Source organism: Babylonia areolata, chromosome 5 (assembly GCF_041734735.1).
Source record: "Babylonia areolata isolate BAREFJ2019XMU chromosome 5, ASM4173473v1, whole genome shotgun sequence".
NCBI lineage: Eukaryota > Metazoa > Mollusca > Gastropoda > Neogastropoda > Buccinidae > Babylonia > Babylonia areolata.
Window position 1 is genome coordinate 26,175,330 of NC_134880.1, and position 23,074 is coordinate 26,198,403.

General features: G+C 44.0%; 2 protein-coding genes across 2 annotated transcripts in view; both read left to right on the forward strand.

Moving 5' to 3' along the window:
* LOC143282236 (uncharacterized) overlaps positions 1–17,932 on the forward strand; it is a 36,379-nt gene extending 18,447 nt beyond the window's left edge. The window contains exons 7-17 of the mRNA XM_076587837.1: positions 218–450; positions 1,286–1,326; positions 4,182–4,319; positions 6,438–6,507; positions 8,570–8,726; positions 11,382–11,444; positions 12,557–12,646; positions 13,454–13,513; positions 15,050–16,305; positions 16,801–16,956; positions 17,861–17,932. Of these exons, the coding sequence (XP_076443952.1) occupies positions 218–450; positions 1,286–1,326; positions 4,182–4,319; positions 6,438–6,507; positions 8,570–8,726; positions 11,382–11,444; positions 12,557–12,646; positions 13,454–13,513; positions 15,050–16,305; positions 16,801–16,956; positions 17,861–17,932 (2,336 nt within the window). The remainder of the gene's footprint in view (positions 1–217; positions 451–1,285; positions 1,327–4,181; positions 4,320–6,437; positions 6,508–8,569; positions 8,727–11,381; positions 11,445–12,556; positions 12,647–13,453; positions 13,514–15,049; positions 16,306–16,800; positions 16,957–17,860) is intronic.
* Positions 17,933–19,247: 1,315 nt separating this feature from the next.
* On the forward strand, positions 19,248–22,100 carry LOC143282432 (uncharacterized). The gene is made up of 3 exons (XM_076588070.1): positions 19,248–19,465; positions 19,873–19,997; positions 20,972–22,100. The coding sequence occupies exons 1-3, from the start codon at positions 19,268–19,270 to the stop codon at positions 21,645–21,647; spliced, it is 999 nt and encodes a 332-aa protein (XP_076444185.1). The 5' UTR covers positions 19,248–19,267; the 3' UTR covers positions 21,648–22,100.
* Positions 22,101–23,074: the final 974 nt, after the last annotated feature.

Genomic DNA, 23,074 nt, shown 5'->3' on the forward strand with positions numbered 1-23,074 from the left:
GTGTGCTGAAACGAATGAATGCGTAAGTCTTTAAATCAATTTTGTAAATGAAAAGAAAGTAAACCAAGAATGTATGTGTGTGTGTGTGTGTGTGTGTGTGTGTGTGTGTGCGCGCGCGCGCGCGCGCGCGTGTCGAAACATACGAATGCGTATGCGTCTAATTCACCTTATAAGTGAATAGAAACAAAACCAGAGATAAGAAAAAAAACTTCTTCAGACTTGCAGCTGGAGAGCTCAACTGTTCGCCACCGTTCCGCCACAGGTACCATCAGCAGCAGGATCAGTGAATACGAATCTTTGAGAGTGCGCAGTCGGGACAATCGTATTCTTGAATGGCCGTCGAGAGGCTTGGGACCCTCCATCATCGGGAGGGGCGAGAACCGTCTCTCGCTGGGATTCAGCTCTGACTCAGACTCTGGGGTCAGCGACATCTCTTGGAGGCCTTTCATGGTTGGTGTGTGTGTTGTGTGTGTGTGTGTGTGGGGGGGGGGGGGTTGAGGTGGGAGAAGGGTGGAATGGAGGAGTGGATGGGGTAGCGAAACGAAGCGGAACGAAGTTCTTTTTGTTCTTGTTCTCGTTCATCATCATCATCATCATCATCATCATCATCTTCTTCTTCTTCTTCTTCATCTTCAACATCATCATCACCTTCTTCATCTTCATCTTCATCTTCTTCTTCTCCGTCTTCGTCTTCGTCATCTTCTTCTTCATCTTCTCTTCCGTCTTCTTCTTCTGCGTTCGTGGGCTGCATCTACCACATTCACTCGAATGTACGACTTGGCTCTTACGTGTATGACAACTTATATCCCGCCATGTAGACAGCCATACTCCGTTTTCGGGCGTATGCATGCAGGGTACGTTCTTGTTTCCATAAGCCACCGAACGCTAACAAGGATTAACGTGTGTATTTGATCTTTTGCATGCGTATACACACGAAGGGGGTTCAGGCATTAGCAGACTTGGGAGATCGGAAAAATCTCTCTCTGCACACACACACACACCCGTATATATATATATATATATATATATATATATATATATATATATATATATATATAGAGAGAGAGAGAGAGAGAGAGAGAGAGAGAGAGAGAATGTAATTTTAATGGCATTGACTCGTGATCATGGAGGTAGTTATGGGTGAGTGGGTGAGTGATTTGAAGTAGGTGCGGAGTGTGTAGAGGGGGTGGGCTGGGGTCGTTGTCTTAGTTGTATCTTCTTTTTTTTTCGGGGGGTGGGGGGTGGGGGGGAGAGCGTGTTTCATCCCTTGTTCTCTGTCCTGCAGCATCACAAATTCGACTTGTACGGGAACACCAACCCGCCATCGTGAGTACTGCTCCCTTTGTCTGTCTGTCTGTCTTTCTCTTTAACGGGTTAGCATGTGTGTGAATATGACATTTGGTCATGTAAACACACACACACACATACACACACACACACACACACACACACACAGGTACACACACACACACGTACACACACACACACACAGGCACACACACACACGCACGCGCGCGCGCGCACACACACACACACAATGCGCGCATCGATTTTCTTTACATCCCCGAATCATAACATTTCCACTAATGTAAATAATAATAACAATAATAATAATAATAATAATAAAAAGATCAACTGGTATATAACAAAGCAAAGTCGTAAAAAATAACGAACCACTAAATTAACGAGGAAACGAACGAATGAATTAAGCAGCAAAAAACAACAACAACAACCCCCCCCCCACCCCCACCCCCCAACAACAACAAAAAAAACACACACACACACGAAGAAATAATGATTCAATAGATAAACAAGCAGATAAATAGTGAAAGGAATAAACTGAATGAATATACAGTTTAATCGATAACTAAATAAACAGTCTAACAAATATTATCTGTTAAATAAAGGAAAAGATAAACTGACAGATATCGAAATGAATGAACGAATGAACAGATTACATGAATAAAGTATACTAAACGCATGTGGAAGGGTTTTTTTAAAATTATTTTTTTATCTAATTTTATTGTATTATTATTTTTTTAGGACTGAAATCGAGAACTGGCTGAGAATATTCATAATGATATGCCGACCCATTCACAACACGCGAACAAATAGATGAATTAACAAAAAGTAAACAGACAAATAAGTAAAGACAGAAAGAAACGAACTCCTACACCATCCGTGTTCGAGAAGATAAAGAACGGGTGCCAACCAGTGGAAAAAAAACAACCAACAACAAAAAAACAAACAAAACCCCCAAAAACAACAAAAACAAAACACGAACGTCATATTACGAGCTATACATAAAAGAACAAACGAACTGACAAAGTTCCTGGGCCAACAAAACAAAAGATACAGTCTAACATTAGTAGCAGTGTGCACCTTCTTACTTTCTTTTAAGTTCTTCATATCCTTTTTTCCTTTTTTTTTTTCCTTTTTTTTATACCATGTATGTAAATATTTTCTTATGCTAGGGGGCCAGTTCAGGTCCATCCCAACGTCGACTTTCCGAAAGCACTCATGGCCGAGAGAGTGGGGATTTGACTTGGGCAAGACACTCCTCAAAAATTTAATTCTAGCCCAGGTAGTAGGGACAGCAGCTGCATCCTTTGCTGTTCTGATTCTCACAGGCGGACACGAATATCACACAGCAGTTGAAAGTAACTAAATGAATGAATGAACGAACGAATGAATGAATGGTTAGTTAGTTAGCTAGTTAGTTAGTTAGTTAAATAGATAAATAAATAAATAGATGAATAAATAAAATTTATAAACAAGACATTCAGGATATCCAACATTTGTTATGGCAGTGTCATGAAACGAGGTCTTTTTGGACGAATTTTGCAAAAATGCTGCACAAAAAATTGTCACCATAGTTCAATGTGCTCAAATTATGTGAAGAGCTCATTATTTTTAGTAAAAAAAAACAACCAAACAAACCCACTTCACTACAGATGCTGGATTAGATTTCATGCCACTTACTGTGAAATTTCATATTTATAAATGTTATTTGGCAAACACCAAACCAAACATTCAAGCATATGTTGCAGATTTACGAAACAGATACTTAGAAATGAACTATCTTGCTAGAATTACAGATGATTTAGCACTATTCAATTTAAAGTGAATGCCATATGAAGCATTGTTTACACAATAGTAAAGTGAAGATGTGGAAAGTGAATGCATGCACATGTTGACTTGATTTTGATTTACATGATGATTCCCATCTCTTTTTGACCATCATTGTTTACATACTTTTGCTCATGGATAGATGTAGATGCACTGTGCCTCTTCCAGCCCACCCAATGTAAGTAATAGTTGTTAGTAGCATTATCATTATTATTTGTTACATGACATTGTGTAACTATTCTTGTGATATGCCGTCACTCTCTCTCTCTCTCTCGCTCTCTCTTCCTCTCTCAATATCCCTTCCTGTCTCTTTCCCTCCCTCTGGGTGTGCGTGATTGTCTTCCCTTTGTTTTTGTCTGTTTAAAATCAAAAGAATAATCGATACACGTAGAACGCAAACTTTAATATTTTGTAATTGTAGCCGTGTTATAAACCGACTGGTCTATGATAAAGGGGACGGTACATGGAGTAAAGTGAGTGGTTAATGGGGTTTATTTATTTATGAATGAATTTTGAAAATGAGAGGGTTATTTTTTGGATCTATTTCCTGTCGGCGACGCTACTTGTGCTGCATTTTCTCTTCTTCTTTACTTCTCATGATATTGTAATAAAACAGTAGAAAAACCCCTTTGTGACTGGCCTGCTATATGCCCCTGGCTTTTCTGTCCTTTCATCTTCGAACTCTTTAATTCAGTAAATCAGAACTTCTTTTGTACCGTCCCCTTGATCATAGACCACTCGGTTTATAACACGGCTACAAAAGTGGCGTCGCCGACAGGATATAGATAAAAAAATAATCCTCTTATTATCAAAACTCATTCATGAATAAATAAACCCCCTTTACCACTTACTTTACTCCATTACATAATAATTACATGAGCTTCATTATACGTGCTATATATGAGCTACTTTTTTTCTTTTCTTGTTCATATGTTACATATGTTGTACTGTATGCAAAAAAAAAGAAAAAAAAAGGGGGGGGGGGGGGAGTGGGGGGGGGGGGGAGATAATACATAAATGAATAAATAATCTCCATCCGCATTTGGCGGCAGGTGGTTCTTCGAAAACTGTAACCGGGAACTGGCGGAGAAGATCCTGAAGGAGTGCCGGGCCATGGGCAACACCCTGATGAGGGTCAGCACCGCGGCCAGACCCAGCGGCAGCTACGTCATTTCCAAACGGCTGGATAGGTCAGGGGGCGAAAGGGTGTGTGCGTGTGGGTTTGGGTATGGGTGTGTGGGGTGTGTGTGTTAGGGGGGGGGGGGGGTTGGGTGAGTATGGGTGTGTGGAGTGTGTGTGATGGGGGGCTGTGGTTGGGTGGGTATGGGTGTGTGGGGTGTGTGTCTTGGGGGTGGTGGTTGGGTGGGTATGGGTGTGTGGGGTGTGTGTGTTGAGGGTGGTGGTGGTTGGGTGGGTATGGGTGTGTGGAGTGTGTGTGTTAGGTGGGGTGCGTGGTTGGGTGGGTATGGGTGTGTGGGGTGTGTGTGTTGGGGGGTTGGTTGGGTGGATATGGGTTTGTGTGTTGGGGGTGGTGGTGGTTGGGTGGGTATGTGTGTCTGAGGGGTGTGGTGTGTGTGTTGTGTGGTTGGGTGGGTATGGGTGTGTGGTGTGTGTGTTGGTGGGGGGCGGGGGGTGTGGGTGTGTAGGGTGTGTGTTGGGTGGGGTGTGTGTGTGGTTGGGAGGGTATGAGTGTGTTTGGGGTGTGTGGTTAGGTGTGTATGGGGTGTGTGAGTGTGTGTGTGTGTTGGGGGTGTGCGTGGTTAGGTGGGTATGGGTGTGTGGGGTGTATGTGATGGGGGTGGTGGTTGGGTGGGTATGGGGGAGTGTATTGGGTGTGTGTGTGTGGTTGGATGGGTATGGGTGTGTTGGGTGTGTGTGTTGGGGGTGGGGGTGGTTGAGTGGGTATGGGTTTGTGGGGTGTGTGTGATGGGGGTGTGTGTGGTTGGGTGGATATGGGTGTGTGGGGTGTGTTTGTTGGGGGGTGGGTTGGGGGGATGGGTGTGTGAAGTGTGTGTGTTGGGGGTGTGTTGGGGAGAGGTTGTGGTTGGGTGGGTATGGGTGTGTGGGGTGTGTGTGTTGGGTGGGGTGTGTGTGTGTGGTTGGGTGGGTATGGGTGTGTGTGTTGGGGTGTTGGGGGTGTGTGGTTGGGTGGGTATGGGTGTGTGGAGTGTGTGTGATGAGGGTGGTGGTGGTTGGGTGGGTATGGGTATGGGGGTGTGTATGTTGGGGGGGGGGATGGTTGGGGGGGTATGGATGAGTGGTGTGTGTGTGTGTTGGGTGGGGTGTGTGGTTGGGTGGGTATGGGTCTGTGGGGTGTGTGTGGGCTGGTGGTGGTTGGATGGGTATGGGTGTGTGGGGTGTGTGTGTTGGGGTGATGGTGGTTGGGTGGGTATGGGTGTGTGGGGTGTGTGTGTTGGGTTTGGTGTGTGTGTGGTTGGGTGGGTATGAGTGTGTGTGTGGGTGTGTTGGGGGTGTGTGGTTGGGTGGGTATGGGTGTGTGGTGTGTGAGTGTTGGGCAAGGGGGGTGGTGGTGGTTGGGTGGGTATGGGTGTGTGTGGGGGTGTGGTTGGATGGGTGTGGGTGTGTGGGGTGTGTGTGTTGGGGGGTGGTTTGGTGGGTATGGGTGTGTGGGGTGTATGTGTTGGGGGTGTGTTTGGGTGGGTATAGGTGTGTGTGGGGGGGTATGGTTGGGTGGTTGTGGGTTTGAGTACGTGGGGTTTGTGTGTATAGTTATTTGAGTGTGCATGTGTGTGTGCGGGGGTTGGGGGGATGTGTATGATGGGTTTTTTTTTATCCATTTGTGTGTTGAGGGAGGGGGGGGGGTAGTCGGGGACAGGGAAGTGGAGGAAATAATGTTTATGTTGTGAAAGGGGGTGGGGGCGGGGAGGTGGGAGGGTTGGAGCAGATGGTGGATGTGAAGGGCGGAGGAATGGTCAAAAAGAGTGGGAGCGAGGATGGCAGGGTATGTCGCTGTTCTGTTGAGTGCAGAGAGTGGTGCTAGGAATAGGTGGGATGTTGGGTGGTGGATGTAGGGGGCTTGTATGTATTGTGTTGTGTTGTGTTGTGTTGTGTGTGTATATGTGCGTGAGCGCGCGTGTGTGTGTACATGTGTGTGCATGCGCTTGTGTTCGTGCAAATGTGTGTATGTATTTATCATTATGTGCATGCATTTATTAGTATGACTTTATTTGTGCGTGCGCGGGTATGTGTTTTGTACACATTTGGCGGGTTATTATTCCATGTGTGTGTGTGTGTGTGTGTGTGTGTGTGTGTGTGTGTGTGTGTGTGTGTGTGTGTGTGTTCAACAGTGCCGAGGAGATACTGCACTATGAAGTGATCAGGGTGGCAGAGGGATACAAATTCATCACAGAGGACGTTGTAAGTTAATTGACTTGACATTTGGTGGTTGTCACTATGAATATCACATTACAGTTGACAACTGACTGAGTAGTAGCAGTAGTAGTGGTAGCAGGAGTAGCAGCAGTAGTAGTAGTAGCTGCAGTAGCAGTAATTAAACTTATACACCGACACTCTTCCGTCAAAGAACAAACTCTAAGCGCTTTACAAACACGGATTGATATGCACAATGATAAGAAACTTCAGGGAGAGCTGGACAGTACAAGGTCTTCAGAGAAGAAGTCCCCCTCAGTCAAGTGTTTCGGCTCTTAACTCCGCACTCTCTAAGGGGACCTAGCCGCACCCAGGTCATCACTCATGGATGCACTTGTATTGCCGCCCCTTTTTTCCCTGGTTCTCTGCAGGTTCGAAGCCGCGCCTCCAGAGTGGTCGCCTCTTCAGGACTGAGTCAACTTTCTGGCAGACGTTTTAACCACTGAGTCATCGAACGCCTAGTTTTAGTAGGGAATTTTTCATTTCTCCTCGACCAGATCCAGCCGGAACTCTTTTCTGTTGCTTCTGCCATTGCCTTGAGAGCCCTTGTCCTCTCTCTGCCAGAAATCGACAGCTGTTTCATGAAGCTGTAGGCAGATGCATTCACAAACCCTCTTGCACCAATCGCTATGGTGAGGACTTTGGCTTGGAAGCCAGATTCTGTCAGGCTGCTGGCCAGACTAGCATACTTAACGGTCTTGATGTGGGCTTCATCAATTCTGCTGTCGTATGGCACAGTGAGCTCAATTAGAATCGTTTGTTTCGTTGCCTTGGAGTGAAGTATTATGTCGGGTCTCATGTTGCTCTTGCTGATGATTTCCGGGTGTTTCATCTCCTCTGGTATGTCATCTGTGCATTCCCAATCTTCAGCACCATCAAGCAGCCCACGTTTCCATGCTTTGGATGCCACAGCTGTTCCTGGCCAGACTTTATAACCTTCTGCAGAGAGGAACTCTGCTGGAACTGCTGGTGGTGTGGGTGCTCCTTGGGCAGTGCTTACCACGAGTGCAATTTCTTTTAGCACTTGGTTGTGCCTCCATGTTTACCGTCCTTGTCTCAACGCCACTTTGAGCATGCTGAGAGGTCTTGCCTCCCCTACCTTGTATTCTTTGACAAGGGATTTCAGAGGTAGCCTCAGCTTTGCTTGGTGACAGTAGAGTGCCACGTCAGTGAGACCAGATGGGACACCAAGTCACTTGCGTGTGTACTTGTTGATCTTTGCCTCAGTCGACCCGACTGTGCTACAGCTGATATCATATATCAGGAGAGACCACAGGAGTTTTGGTATCAGCATAGACTGTGCTCACCACACTTTATTTTTGCCAGGAAGGCCACACTGGTCTATGATATGCAGGCTTTCTTCTGCTGTCTGCTTGGTTTTCTTTCCTCTTTTTGTATCTTTCAGGGACTCATCATACCATCTTCCAAGGCTCTTGACTGGCTCATCAGACACCGCTGGAATGGCTTGGTTGGCTACAGTGAATGTGACCGTTTCAGATACCTTTCCTTTACGAAGTGAGAGGCTCCTTGATTTCTTTGGTTTGAAGTTCTTCCTGGCTGAAGCAACTATCTCGTCCAACCGCTTCAATATCTTACGGGTGTCACCCCATTTTGTTGAAAATACTGTTGTGTCATCCATGAAAGTTTTCAAAGGAGGTATCTGGTATTCGTTACCGAGGTCGGCTCGATCTGTTCTCTTCATTTAGGCCTTCAAGATCACTTCCATTTTCACTTGCTATCGAAGTGGATTTTTCTCCAGAATTTTGCAAGGGACAACCCTTTTGTTGCCGTTGGTTCTTTTACATGCGCTAAGTGCATGTTGCACAAGGGACCTCGGTTTATCGTCTCATCCGAATGACTAGCGTCCAGACCACCACTCAAGGTCTAGTGGAGGGGGAGAAAATATCGGCGGCTGATTTACCTCTAGGCCATCACTCCACTTATGGTGTAACAATTATGGTGTAGCGTATAAGGATTGTTCCGGACGCATTGACGCCTCCTTGAGAAACTGAACTGAAGTGAACCGAACTTCTCCCCCTCCCTGCTCCAGACGAACACCATGGAGACGCTGGACGAGGTGATGGACGTCTTCATCCAGCTCTCGGGCCCCTACACCACCCGGCTCATGAAGACCCACGACCTCAAGGAGCTTGGGGTGGGGTACGACGCCTACAGCCGGGATACAGTGCCCCCAGTGCTCGAGCCTGGTCAGTGTGTATGTGTGTGTGTGTGTGTGGGGGGGGGGGGTGAGTGGGGGGCAGTGTGTGTTTGTAGGGGGCGGGGGTGGGTGGGGCTGTGTGTGTGTGTGTGTCATTGATTATTTTCTTGTACCATATTGTCTGTTAGATAGTGTCAATTTACGTTATCGGTGACAGCTTGTTTTCATGGCATTTAACATTTGAATTGTACTTTAAAATTGTGTTTTATACGGGGAAAGAGTCTGAACAATATCAAAAAGGAAACGAACTGATTGTGTGGTGTCAGGAGAATGTACATGGAAGAGTTAGATAGCTATAACTTTAAGGAATGTTTGCGGAATGCTTTCGAGACGTGAAACTGTTGATGTAAATAGTTGTGTTGAACTTTTTTCACGCGCATTGTACGGAGCTGCTGCTTGCATGATTCGAACAGTAGGAAGAGGAAATAAAAAATGCAACGATTGGTTTGACGATGAGCGTAAAAAGAAGAAGAAGAAACATGTCAAGCGGACCTGCTTAAAGTTTTCAAAGATGTAAAACTGAACAAAACAAAAGAGAACATACAGAGAACAACGTAAGTGAAAGGAAGGAACTTACCCTTTTGAAGAGAAAAAAGAAACGTGAATTATAGAAATTGAATTTTCAATCAAAGATTTAACTTTATTTTGGTCAACAGTAAATTCCGTTTACGGAAAATCATTTGTTTACAATAATATCAGTATTCAGCAGTGGCATGACCACTTCTTTAATGTGTTTGCAACTTGTGAAAATACTTATCAGGAGGATGTGGTGACTGAAGATGCTAGCGATTTTGAAGAACCATTATTTGATGATCCGGTTTGCAGACAAGAGGTGATAGACAGCATAAAGAATTTTAAAACAGATAAAAAGTGCAGGCCCAGATATGATTTTAAGAACTGTTGAAGCAGACAAATGCAGCTGTTGTTGACCTTCTGGTGTTACTGTTTATCAGAGTGTTTAACGATGGATTTTTTTCCTGCAGAATGGGCTGAGTCGATTATTATTTCTATTCATAAAAAAAGGAGACCTGATTAATACCGATAACTATCGTGGAGTCGCACTCATAAGCATTGTCAGTAAAGTGTACACTCACATTTTAAACAGAAGACTGACACAATGGGCAGAACGCAAAGAAAACATTATAGAAGAGCAAGCTGGTTTTCGATCAAGTTACAGCACTGTGGATAATATTTTCAAGTCATATGCACTAATTCAAACATATTTAATGAGAAACATAAAATTGTATGTTGCGATTGTCGATTTTCGCAAAGCCTTTGATTCTGTGAATAGAAATACCTTGTGGAGTGTGTTACGTAAACGTGGAGAAGGTGTTAAGCTTTATTTGGCTCTGAGTGGTGTGTATGATTCAGTCTTGGTGTGTGTGCGTAACAGGTGTGTGTATATATATTTGTTTGCCCAAGAGTAATGAAGCAAGGTTGTTTTTTGAATCCATGTTCACAAGTGATGGTTTCAAACTGACCCACCCATACTCTCCCCTTGTCTGTTGTGTGGTTTTATAAGGGATGATGGGTTACATTTCTTGTTTCATTGCAAAGCATACGATGATATTCGAGAAAAATGAATTGTTTTTAAAACAGGTTCTGCAAAGAATGAAGATTTGACTAGTATACTTAACGTTCATCAGTAAATTTCATTCCAGTCACTTGCAAAATGTATTGCTGAAGTATATAACCTTGGTCGAAAAAAGGAAAACACTACTCATTGTTTCTTATAAACAAATTCAACTTTGTGTAGACTGCTACGTATGAAAAACGTTCTTTTCTTCTGCAGATGTATTGTGGTTTTTTTCTCATCACAAATGTAAATTGGATTGTCGAAATGATACAGTTTTCTTTGTCAATGGTTTTACACAAATGATATGTCTTCTTTAAGAAAAAAAACTATGTTGTTGTGGTGGTGGTGATTGTACCCCCATGTCTTTAGGGCTGTTAAGCTATTGACATTAAAAGGTTTCTGAGTTCTGTCTGTTTGTCTGTCTGTCTCTCTCTCTCTCAGCAAAATTTATTGCCCTGGCTTGGGATTGTCAGAAAAAGAAATTAACTTCGGAAGCCTTATACAGTTATAGTTATCGAAAAAAAAACACCCACTGATACCCTGATGCCAGTGCCACAGTTTATAATTCTGAATGACTTTGTAGAAAGTTGGATGGTCGAGCTTTTTCCTTTTCCTTTTTAATCTTAGCAATATGTTGTATTTTATAATGTGCTTGTTGTTGTTGTTTGTCGTTGATTTTCGTTTTACTCTTAGCAATGTGTCACTTTTTCTGTAAACCACCGTTATTCTTTTGTTCATACATTGTTCCCCTCGCCAAAGGATAGTATTGTCAATGGCAATAAATAATGTCTGTGTCTGTCTGTCTGTCTGTCTGTCTCAAAACAGCAACAACGAAAGGAACAGAAATGAGAAATGTTCAGAAATGTTCAGATGGTGTACCCATCAGCACAACTTTGTCAGGTCGTCGGTATTTAAGTGGTGCACATTGATATGAATGGTTGACACCTTTCCACCTCCTTCCCATCTCCTTCCTCCTCCCTCCCTACCGTCACGACTTTTTCCTCTTTTCATATTAATGATTTTATTTCTATTTATTTATTTATCTTGTTGTTGTAGCGGTGGTTACAGGTGACCTGAAACCACGTATCTCTGACAGACTTCCCGTCCCCAGGATGCCTGACAGAACCAGGGGTAAAGAGAAGACAGGTTATGTTGTCGTTTGGGTTTTTTTTATGCATTTTTAAAATTTTTCTAATACTTTATTTTCAGTATAGAAACTGGTGCGTGTCGTGTGTGTGTGTGTAGGTGTGTGTGTGTGTATACGTGCGCGCACGCGCGCGTGTGTGTATGTATGTATATATGTGTATGTGCATGAGTGTGTGTGTGGTATGACGCCAGTATCCGGGATCCCATGGTGTCTCAACAGGATCAGTGTGTGTGTGTGTGTGTGTGTGTGTGGCGAGTGGGGTGTCTGTATGAATGCGAGTGTCCCAGTGTGTGAGAGTGCGTGATTGTGTGTGTGTGTGTGTGTGTGTGTGTGTGTGTGTGTGTGTGTGTGTGTGTATGACCTCTTTCTGTCTCTGTCTCTCTCTGTCTCTCTCTGTCTGTCTGTCTGTCTGTCTGTCTGTCTCTCTCTCTCTCTCTCTCTCTCTCTCTCTCTGTGTCTCAGAACATCAACAACGAAAGGAACAGAAATGAGAAATGTTCAGAAATGTTCGGATGGTGTACCCATCAGCACAACTTTGTCAGATCGTCGGTATTTAAGTGTTGCCATGTTGTCCCAACCCGATCAGTGTGTGTGTGTGTGTGTGTGTGTGTGTGTGTGACGAGTGGGGTGTCTGTATGAATGCGACTGTCCCAGTGTGTGAGTGTGCGTGATTGTGTCTGTGTCTGTGTATGTGTGTGTGTGTGTGTGTGTGTGTGTGTCTGTGTGTGTGTGTGTGTGTGCGTGCGGCACGCGCGTTTATGACCTTCTCTGTCTGTCTGTCTCTCAATCTCTCTCTCTGTCTGTCTGTCTCTCTCTTTCTCTCTCTCTCTCTCTCTCTCTCTCTCTCTCTCTCTCTCAAAACAGCAACAACGAAAGGAACAGAAATGAGAAATGTTCAGAAATGTTCAGATGGTGTACCCATCAGCACAACTTTGTCAGCTCGTCAGTATTTAAGTGTTGCTCATTGATATGAATGGATGACACCTTTCCACCCTCCTTCCCATCTCCTTCCTCCTCCCTCCCTATCGTCACGACGTTTTCCTCTTTTCATATTAATGATTTTATTTCTCTTTATTTATTTATCTTGTTGTTGTAGCCTTGCCGGGTGCAGATGCACTGACAGAGCGCTTTATCCGTCCCGACCTTCACTGCCTTTACGCACGCAGGTTGCCTTACAGAACCATGGGTAAAGAGAAGACAGGTTATGTTGTGGTTTGGGTTCTTTCTTATGCATTTTATATTTTTCTAATACTTTATTTTCAGTGTAGAAACTAGTGCGAGTACGTGTGTGTGTGTGTGTGTGTGTGTGTGTGTGTGTGTGTGTGTGTGTGTGTGTGTGTGTGTGCGCACGCGCGTGTTTGTATGTATGTATGTATGTGTATGTGCATGAATTTGTGTGTGGTATGACGCCAGTATCCAGGATCCCATGGTGTCTCAACAGGATCGGTGTGTGTGTGTGTGTGTGTGTGTGTGTGTGTGTGTGCGTGTGTGTGGCGAGTGGGGTGTCTGTATGAATGCGAGTGTCCCAGTGTGTGAGTGTGCGTGATTGTGTCTGTGTCTGTGTACGTGTGTATGTATGTGTGTGTGTGTGTGTGTGTGTGTGTGTGTGCGCGCGTGCGCGCGTTTATGACCTTCTCTGTCTGTCTGTCTGTCTCTCAATCTCTCTCTCTCTCTGTCTCTGTCTCTCTCTGTCTCTGTCTCTCTCTCTCTCTCTCTCTCTCTCTCTCTCTCTCTCTCTCTCTCAAAACAGCAACAACGAAAGGAACAGAAATGAGAAATGTTCAGAAATGTTCGGATGGTGTACCCATCAGCACAACTTTGTCAGCTCGTCAGTATTTAAGTGGTGCACATTGATATGAATGGTTGACACCTTTCCACCTCCTTCCCGTCACCTTCCTCCTCCCTCCCTACCGTCACGACTTTTTCCTCTTTTCATATTAATGATTTCATTTCTGTTTATTTATTTATCTTGTTGTTGTGGCGGTGGTTACAGATGAGATCCCTCCCGCCCTTCGCCATCCCACCCACAGAACCCCGGGTAAAGAGAAGTCAGGTTATGTTGCGGTTTGGGTTTTCTTTATGCATTTTTTATTTTGCTAATACTTTATTTTCAGTATGGAAACTGGTGCGTGTTGTGTGTGTGTGTGTGTGTATACATGCGCGCGCACGCGTGTGTGTGTATGTATGTATATATGTATATGTGCATGAGTGTGTGTGTGGTATGACGCCAGTATCCGGGATCCCATGGTGTCTCAACAGGATCAGTGTGTGTGTGTGTGTGTGTGTGTGTGTGTGTGGCGAGTGGGGTGTCTACAAATGTGAGTGTCCCAGTGTGTGAGTGTGCGTGATTGTATCAGTGTCTCTCTGTGTGTGTGTGTGTGTGTGTGTGTGTGTGTGTGTGTGTGTGTGTGTGTGTTTATGACCTTCTGTGTCTGTCCGTCTGTCTGTCTGTCTGTCTGTCTGTCTGTCTCTCTCTCTCTCTCTCTCTCTCTCTCTCTCTCTCTCTCTCTCAAAACAGCAACAACGAAAGGAACAGAAATGAGAAATGTGTTCAGAAATGTTCGGATGGTGTTCCCATCAGCACAATTTTGTCAGCTCGTCGGTATTTAAGTGGTGCACATTGATATGAATGGATGACACCTTTCCACTTCCTTCGAAGCGCGTTGGGTTACGCTGCTGGTCAGGCATCTGCTTGGCAGATGTGGTGTAGCGTATATGGATTTGTCCGAACGGAGTGACGCCTCCTTGAGCTACTGAAACTGAAACTGAAACCGCCTCCTTCCCGTCTCCTTCTTCCCCCCTCCCTACCGTCACGACTTTTTCCTCTTTTCATATTAATTATTTTATTTCTGTTCATTTATTTATCTTGTTGTTGTAGCGTTGCTGGGTACAGATGCACTGACAACACGTATCGAAGAGTGCTTTATCAACGAGGGGGGCAGTAAGTTTTTATCACAATGGACGGAGCGTTCTGGAAACCAGAGCACAAATTACACACACAAACACACGCACACACACGCATACGTGCACACACAAATCCAGCTACACAAGAACACACGTTTCACATACACAGTTTCAGTTTCAGTGATTCTCAAAAAGCTGTCATTGTACTCGGATAAATCCACATACTTTGTTTACACAAGTGAGTCAAAAATTGTGAAGTGAGAAATGCGCACGCTTACGCACACATACATATTCGAGCACGCATGAACACACACACACACACACACACACACACACACACACACAGTGTTGATCAGGGCCGCTGGACAACCGGCCTCCACTGCCCACCATGTACATCCTGGTTTGCCCTGTATATGAAAAGAGGAGACATCACTTCATGTTTTTTCTGGCTGCGCTTTCCATGTGAAAAAAGGAAATGTCATGTTATAAAGGATGTATTTCTCGGTTGTGCTAATCTCAGCATAAATTCTATGTTACTGACAATGCATATTCTATGAAGTAGGTCCATTTGCTTAAATCTCACATTCTTGTTTTAGAACAAGGACACTAGCCCCTAATGTAAAGGAAGTTATTTTGGTATGATATAGTGACGATAATGTGATATTGTTGCTTGTATTCGTTTCAGGAATTGGCCAAAGACATCAGCTCAACACGCACACAGAGGAGATGGAGGGAAATTCTGTAAGCCAGCAACATGAACAGACACATCCAGCATGGGACTCCTCCAACAAAACCGAGCAATCCATTGACCAGCACTCTGCCGTCGAATCTGGAGACGCCATATATAAAGACTTGGCTAGCAACGTGGACCTTGGGAGCTCTGACACCACATGCGTTGAAGATGTAAAAAATGCGCACGAGACAGAAGTGCAGGAGGCAGCAGACCTTGAGACCAGCTCAGAAATGCAGACGGTCATTTCAGGTGTGGAATCAGATGACCCATTCATTATCTGGTGTGATGATGGAGACGAGTCTTGCAAAAGTCAATGTTCGTATTGTTCAACAATTGATAGCACATCGTCAGCGTCTTCCCATACAGATTTTGAGCAGTCTGATTACTCTGATGAGAACAGTGATGAGAAGGTCAGTACTGGAGACATGTGCCATACATTAGATCAATATAGGTCTCCAATATTTGTGGAAGAATGGCAAGCGTCCATTGTCTTTGACAGGGAAGGCGGCTGTCTAAAACAAAACAACTCCGACGTGGTCCTTCGCGTACCACCAGAAGCTGTTGAGGGTAATTCTGTTGAGGTACACGCTGCAGTGTGTGCTAATGTGGATCATGTCAGAGACGTGCTGAAACTTCCAGATGATGCGGAGGTGATATCACCCGTTGCTGAGTACTGGGCTGGGGAAGATTTCCGCTTCCTACGTCCTGTGACTGTAGAACTCCCTCACATTTTGCCTTCAGATTATGACCAAGAAAGCGTCCGCGTTTATCACGTCTCTCGGAACCAAGAAGGCAATGTGTGTATGAGCAGGCTGGAGCATGAGAAAGGTGACATGCATGATACTTCTGGAGGAGAGATTTTCACACATGGCCAGTTCCTTGACGTGCACCAGGATAAGGTAGCCCCTTCACCTGTAAATGATGAAACTGTATTTAACATGGAATCTGAAGCAGGAACTAGTACTGGAGAAGAAAATTCACCGGATTTGACAGAACGATTGGGTGGATTCAGAATTTCACCAGAGGGTATAGTAACAGTTTCCACGTACGGATTTTGTGGTTATGTTTGTGTCTACTGCAATGCCAAGGAAACGAAAAAAAGACCTGAACTATATGTCATGGGGTGTGTAAGCGACAGCTCTGAGCGATTGATGGAAATCTCCGTTTTCGTGTGGGATGCAAGACTGAAAATCAGTGACTTCAGAAAGGTAAGATTTTATGCATTATTTATGTGGAGATAATTCGTTCTGTGTTGAGCTTTTAAGCTCACGCTAGGGACTTTTCTTTTCCCCACATCTGCGCTGCTGTTTATTTTGTATTGTTTATTACATCTACTGGTTAGTAATGTTACTGGTTTGTTCGCGTTTAAAACTGACATTTTTAAAATATAATTCTTCTTTCAAAATGCACTCTTGTTGACATGAATAGAATTCTACAAGTTTTTATAGTGACTGGTAGATTGCTTATCTTAGAGTTTTTATTTATATGTAATAAGTCAGTAATTATGCTATTTGAGAACACACACGTGCATTGCTCATTACGATGACAAAAGATTGCGTTCATTTGATCAGAAACAAAAATTGTATTCTCAAGTCATCAATGATGAAAATGTGCCGACACCATTATAACGAGGTAAGGTCGTTGATAAGTAATTACATTTTATATATCTTATTTCATACATACCCAAATTCTGCTTGTATCAGGAGTATAGAGTGGAGCCAGGAGACAACAGACAGCGCCTGATTCTCCTTGACAACCTTTCCAACTCCAAGCTGCACATGCGTCTATTGCTGTCCAACTCCAGTGGATTCAGTCATTGCCTCGCTCAGCATGGAGGACCGCTACTGCCTGAATCAAAGGTGGGTTGCGTCCCCTCTGTGTTTTTATATTTATTTAATTTCATTATTTTATTTTTTCACTCCGACACCAATACTATAAAACTGGATACTGGCCCACGAGCTTGAAGAATAGACACTGATTGACCATACATTTTATACATAGTATTTCAGTGGTTACTCACAAATTAAACTGTTTATGGACATAGTTATAGGTAATTTACGCAGGTTGCTGATGGAATTCTGAATCAGTTGATGTAGATATCATGAATCAACATTGCAGCGAAAACACTGTTATTCACAGAAAGACTTGGTAACTATCAAAACACGTCTTTTCACATATTTCCATATGGACAGAGAGAGAGAGAGAGAGAGAGAGAGAAAATAGTAAATCCATACCCAGGTGTCTACGTTTTCTGTAATGAAGTCAAAAAACCGTCAAAACGTATTTGCGCTTAGGATGTTGTGCGTGATTAGGAGCTGGGAGGTGACTTTAAAAGTATCTTTTGATCCTACATGGTGGAAGTTAGTATGCACAGAAAGCGACTGCTGTTCCGCACTGTGAAGTGTTCACCGGGCTTGCTACACAGAGAAAAACAACGCTCATTCAGACAAAGAGGTGCGGAGGGTGGCTTCCTTTATCGTGGCTGACCTGGAAAGTGTGCTGCCAAGGTAGACAAACTAAGCATCAGCAGCTAGTTTCTGGCCTGTGCTGTGATTGTGGGCTCAGTGTATGTGGTATGCCTGGCTTGCTGGTGCGTCACCTCAGTTTTCTTGTTGTTGATGGTCAGATCAAAGTTTTCACAGGCCGAGGAGAAGAGATTCATACTTCTTTGTATTTTTTTTTTTCTTGACAGCATTGACGGCACAGTCGTTAGCGAAGAGAAGATGGTGGAGGATATCCTCTTGGACCCTGAAGTATGCGTAGGTTGAAGATTCTGCCATCTGTGCAGGAGTGGAAGTCAACTCCTACAAGTCCACCACGGAAAGCATCGTATAGCATTGCTTTCAGTACCATACTGAAGAGATTCGGTGCCAAAATGTATCGTTACTGACGCCGTAAGTCACCGGGAAGGGGTTTGAATGTTCATTGTCGTCCAGCACACTGGCATTCATGCCAACATGAATTTGTCCTGACTGCCAAACTTTGCCTGTTTCCTTTCTTCTTATAGAGGTGGATGATGGAGACATCCTTTAGCTCCTGAGGTATCATCTCCTGATTCCACGTTTTGCAGTAGAGATCGGGGCACTTGGCGTCAACTGTGGGCTTCCTCCATTGTATATTTCTGTTGTATGGAGTGCAGGCCTGGTGATCGTCCATCAGATAGACTTGGTGATGGCCTTTTGTACCTCTGTAGGACGTGGGGGGTCATCAAGAGAGTGGCTGATGGGGGTCTGTTGGAGACGATCTTATCTGATGGTGGATGGACGGTTGCGGACGGTGGATGGACGGTTGCGGACAGTGGATGGACGGTTGCGGACGGTGGATGGACGGTTGGTGGATGGACGGTTGCGGACGGTGGATGGACGGTTGCGGACAGTGGATGGACGGTTGCGGACGGTGGATGGACGGTTGCGGAAGATGCTGAAATGTTCAGCCCAAAGTTCGAGGACTTTGTCCCTGTCAGTGATGATGTTGTTTCCATCGGAGCTGAAGGGACAGCGGATTCGGGGCCGGGAAAGAGCAAAAAACGAAGTTTTTCATTTTCATTACTATGCATTCTGAAAACCAACCCTCGACCTTTCGGTAGGCTGACTCGTTAGCTTAAACTGACAGCCAGACACAAAGAATTAAGCGTACTCCATTCCCACATACCCACCCGAGAGCCAGAGGTGTTGTGTAGCTCCCAAACTTGATATCCATTGATCCACAGATCTACGAGCAGCCAGCAGCCACACTGCTGTCATGGGTAAGTAAAGTCGCAATGCCTTGTGGGACGTCAGGGAATAACAAACAACGAAAATTGTTGACTGCATTTTAAATTCGACATTGACCCAGGATGTTACTTTAAGAAATAACCCTTTTATGAGAAAATGTGTCTGTAGCTTTCACTTTGATGGTCAAACACACACACACACACACACACACAAACACACACAGAGATACAAATACATCTCTCTCTCTCTCTCTCTCTCTCTCTACATATATATATATATATATATATAGAGAGAGAGAGAGAGAGAGAGAGAGAGAAAGAATGGGAGATCTGTGTGGATATATATATATATATATATATATATGTATATATATATATATATATATGTGTGTGTGTGTGTGTGTGTGTGTTTGTATGTGTGTGTGTGTGTCCAATTTCAGGAATATGACATTCCAAGCATGCTAAGTTGCAAGAAATGCATCACACGTGGGAAGTTCTTTCCCATCTCCAATGACTGGATCCTGGAACCCCGTAACGGCTACGTCCTATCACCAGACCACGTGTTCGTTGTTGACGTCACCCACGTGGCAGCGAATGTGTCTCCGTCATGGCAGGACGTGGACCAGAGGGAAAAGCTTAACTCGCTGGTTGTGAAGGTAACTGGTTCCGTGTCATCTGCGTTTCGGTGTGCTATGAGGGTGCTGGTACCCTGCTGGTCGTGTGTCGTCTGTTGTATTGTTCGCGCGTCAGGATAGTAGTGTTCCAGCCATGGTAGCTGGACCCATCTGGACGTGTGTTTTCTGTTTGTATTGTTACATCGTCAGGGTAATTCTACCCAACTGGATGTGCTTCAATTCCCTGCATTCCGTTGCCATTGTCCTAACATTATTAAATCTTTGAAGGGGCTTAAGTTACACTCCCATGTATGTCGACAATTTTCGTTTCATTTTTATTATTTTTTTCTATTAGAGAGAGAGAGAGAGAGAGAGAGAGAGAGAGAGAGAGAGAGAGATGATTTTGGTGTTGCTTTATTATTACGTAGGAGATAACTGAATTCTTTCAGATGCCAGACAGACTGCGGATGAATGACGAAGATGGATGGACAAACCAGCTGCAAGTGCTGAGCACAGCTGAACTGGAGACGATAGCCAGGAAGCTAAATATCTCCGAACCCAGTCGCACAGAAAGGTGAGAGAGCCTACCTTACCTGTTGCCTATCATCTGTGTGACATTTATTTCTGCATTAGAGGGCTATTACTATGAAGGTCCACGTTATCGTTTACAATCATCTTGCAGAATATAAAAATATGTTTTTTTTGTAGGACGGTCTGATGTACTCCGGATCTGTACATAACATAGCGTGTTTAGAACACACATACCATTGAAATATTTATGGACGAAACACAAATCAACCTTTTAATGATGACATCGTAATGAGTCTATGTAAGCAACCTGATTCCTTACGTTAATACATCAGACACGTGTGTCCATTCAGTGTGTTTCAGCACCAGTCAATGGAATTCTGAAGAAATCCGAAGTCAGTCGGAAAAACTGGAAGTAATCATGAGTGACCTCAGACAGCTCAGACCATTTGCAATATTTCACATATTTGAGTCAAGGGGAAAACAGCTGCGAATTTCAGAATATAATAGTGTGAAAGAGCCAGTTGGGGGGAGAAAGAGAGAGGGAAAAAGGCTGAGAAGTACATTGTCTTTTCACCCAGTAATTTGACTACACAGTTTGAACGAAACAGTAAAAACAAAATACATGTTGAGCCTGCTACAGGTATGGCTATAATTACATGTCGACTCGAAATGAGCGGTGTTGGAGCAATACTCCTGGAACCGTGAAGATGATGGAGTAGCAAATAAAGGATATGTTAACAGCTAGAAAGGTAGAGAGATGGGTGTATGGATATACAGAGAGATAAATATGTATATAGATATACACCCAGACAGACAAACAGCTAGACAGACAGACAGACGAATAGATAGATAGATAGATAGATAGGATGGAAAGATGGATGATCAAGGATTACTTGAGACACTGTGTTGAAATATTTTCAAAAGACATTCGATCATGTGCTTTGTCTTTTAGTGCTAGAAAATAGTATGTTGTAACGTTTATTCCAAACCGAACAAAACGTAAATGTTCTGTTTCAGCTACAGGGATCAGCTCTTACAAAGGCTTGCCCATGGAGGACCAGTTAGAGCCTTGCTTCATGTCATTTCTCAAGTGTCACCCAGCCAGGGTAATCACGTGTCCGATGCTTCCAGCCTTCATCCCGAAGGATACCCTGTTTCCCCAGATCGACCACAGTCGTCTGCACGAACAATCAATACAAATGGAGCATCAGCGGATGAAGCCGGACCAGACTCAGAGACTCAGAGGAAGTGCATCCGCTGCAGTGGATCTCATGACACAGGCTACGGAATACAAGAGACGTATGGGTTGCCTGGGCCGGTTTCCCAAGAAAGTAGTCTTTCCAGTATGGTCACGTCTGACATCACTGAGCCGAAGAAAGCTTTCAGCTACAGGAGAGAGAACGATGCACGTGATGAAGCACAGCGCATACTGGACAGAGGCCCACTGCTTTCTCGTACTTCCTTTTCCTCTTTCTTACAGAATGCAGATGCAATGAGTGAGAATTGTGGGAGTCCTCACCAACTGAACAACATGGGGAGCATACCATCGAGTGATTTCAAGCGTGAAACACAAGCACGATTGTGGCAACAACAAGCAGATGGCCAGACAAACGGGAGATTGTTGAGGAATCATAAAGAAACCATTGATGGAGGAGACGGCATGGAAGACTATTTTAGAGAGCTGGAGAAATAGTCTACCATCATACTGTAGTTGCGGCAATATTGCCAACATGACGTCATCGGGCTTTCCCGATTTTCCTTTTCAGACAGAAAGAGAAACAGCGTCATGACTGCAGCCAAACCCGGAGCAGCACTATGATTTTATCATGAATAAGCATGCAAGCAGTCCTAAGATTTATGATACAGAGCGTGATCTATGGCTCAAAGCTTTGGCGACAACAGGCACCCGTGGTCGCCTTCAGGGAAGCAAAGGCAGATATGATGACCTAGATTGTTCCAGAGATACTGATTGGAATTTACATGTGTAGTGGTAAATCACGAGTCTTACGAGACCGGAACTGGTAAGAAATGTTTGTGTCTTTTGGAGAGTGGGGACGTAGTCAAGGAGTAGGCGTGGGAAAAGGAAAAAATCGAGAGACACGAGTACAACAAAGTCAAGCCAAAGGAAAGAAGTGGAAAGGAGAGGGAACTAGTTTCAGTTTCAGTTGCTCAAGGAGGCGTCACTGCGCTCGGACAAACCATATACGCTACACCACATCTGCCAAGCAGATGCCTGACCAGCAGCGTAACCCAACGCGCTTAGTCAGGCCTTGAAAAAAAAAAAAAAAAAAAAAAAAAGGGGGGGGGGGGGAATAAATAATAGATAAGCTTACATAAATAAATAAATAAATAAATAAATAATAATTATAATATAGAAAAAGGTAGTAGTAATAATAATAGTAATACTAATAAAATGATAATAATAAAAAATAAATAAATAAATAAATAAGACAACAATGGTGATAATTAAGCGAATGAATGTAAAATATGACGACACACATTCACACATACACCCACACATGCATAACAGAAATGCACCAAACATGCAGTTTCACAGATATGAAAGTACAGTCAAATACATATAAACGTACATGAGCTCCAACACACACACACACACACACACACACATTACCTTGCACCTCCTCCAACCCCCTCCTCCACACACTCATTTCTAGCCTACGTATCGCAGCTTCCACGGCACACACACACACACACACACACACGCACGCAAACACACACTCACAGAGATGAACACTTACTTGTACAAGCACACACATATACGCCCATATCTCCCACCCCCAACCCCCACACATATATACAAAGATATATATATATATATATATATATATATACACACACACACATCCGTACACAGATCTCTCCTGACACTTGTGTACACTTACACTCTCGCGCATTCACAAACGCACTCAAAAACACAGACCCACACATCCACACACGCACACGCACAGAGGCTGCCAAGAGGGATGGGAAAAGATCTCTGATGCCAAGAACGTGGCGTCTAGTGTGTTGCTCAGTCTATTGTATTTGGAAAGGCCCACAGAGACTCTGTTCCGTTTTGAAGAAATTTGCGCAATGTTGGTTTGGAAATGATGCCGATAT

Bases quoted from the DNA above. Each gene is read 5' to 3' on its own strand.
- LOC143282432 (XM_076588070.1), top strand. From the start codon at position 19,268: ATGCTAAGTTGCAAGAAATGCATCACACGTGGGAAGTTCTTTCCCATC. The intron at 19,466-19,872 runs GTAACTGGTTCC...GAATTCTTTCAG, and splicing joins TTAACTCGCTGGTTGTGAAG to ATGCCAGACAGACTGCGGAT. The intron at 19,998-20,971 runs GTGAGAGAGCCT...GTTCTGTTTCAG, and splicing joins GAACCCAGTCGCACAGAAAG to CTACAGGGATCAGCTCTTAC.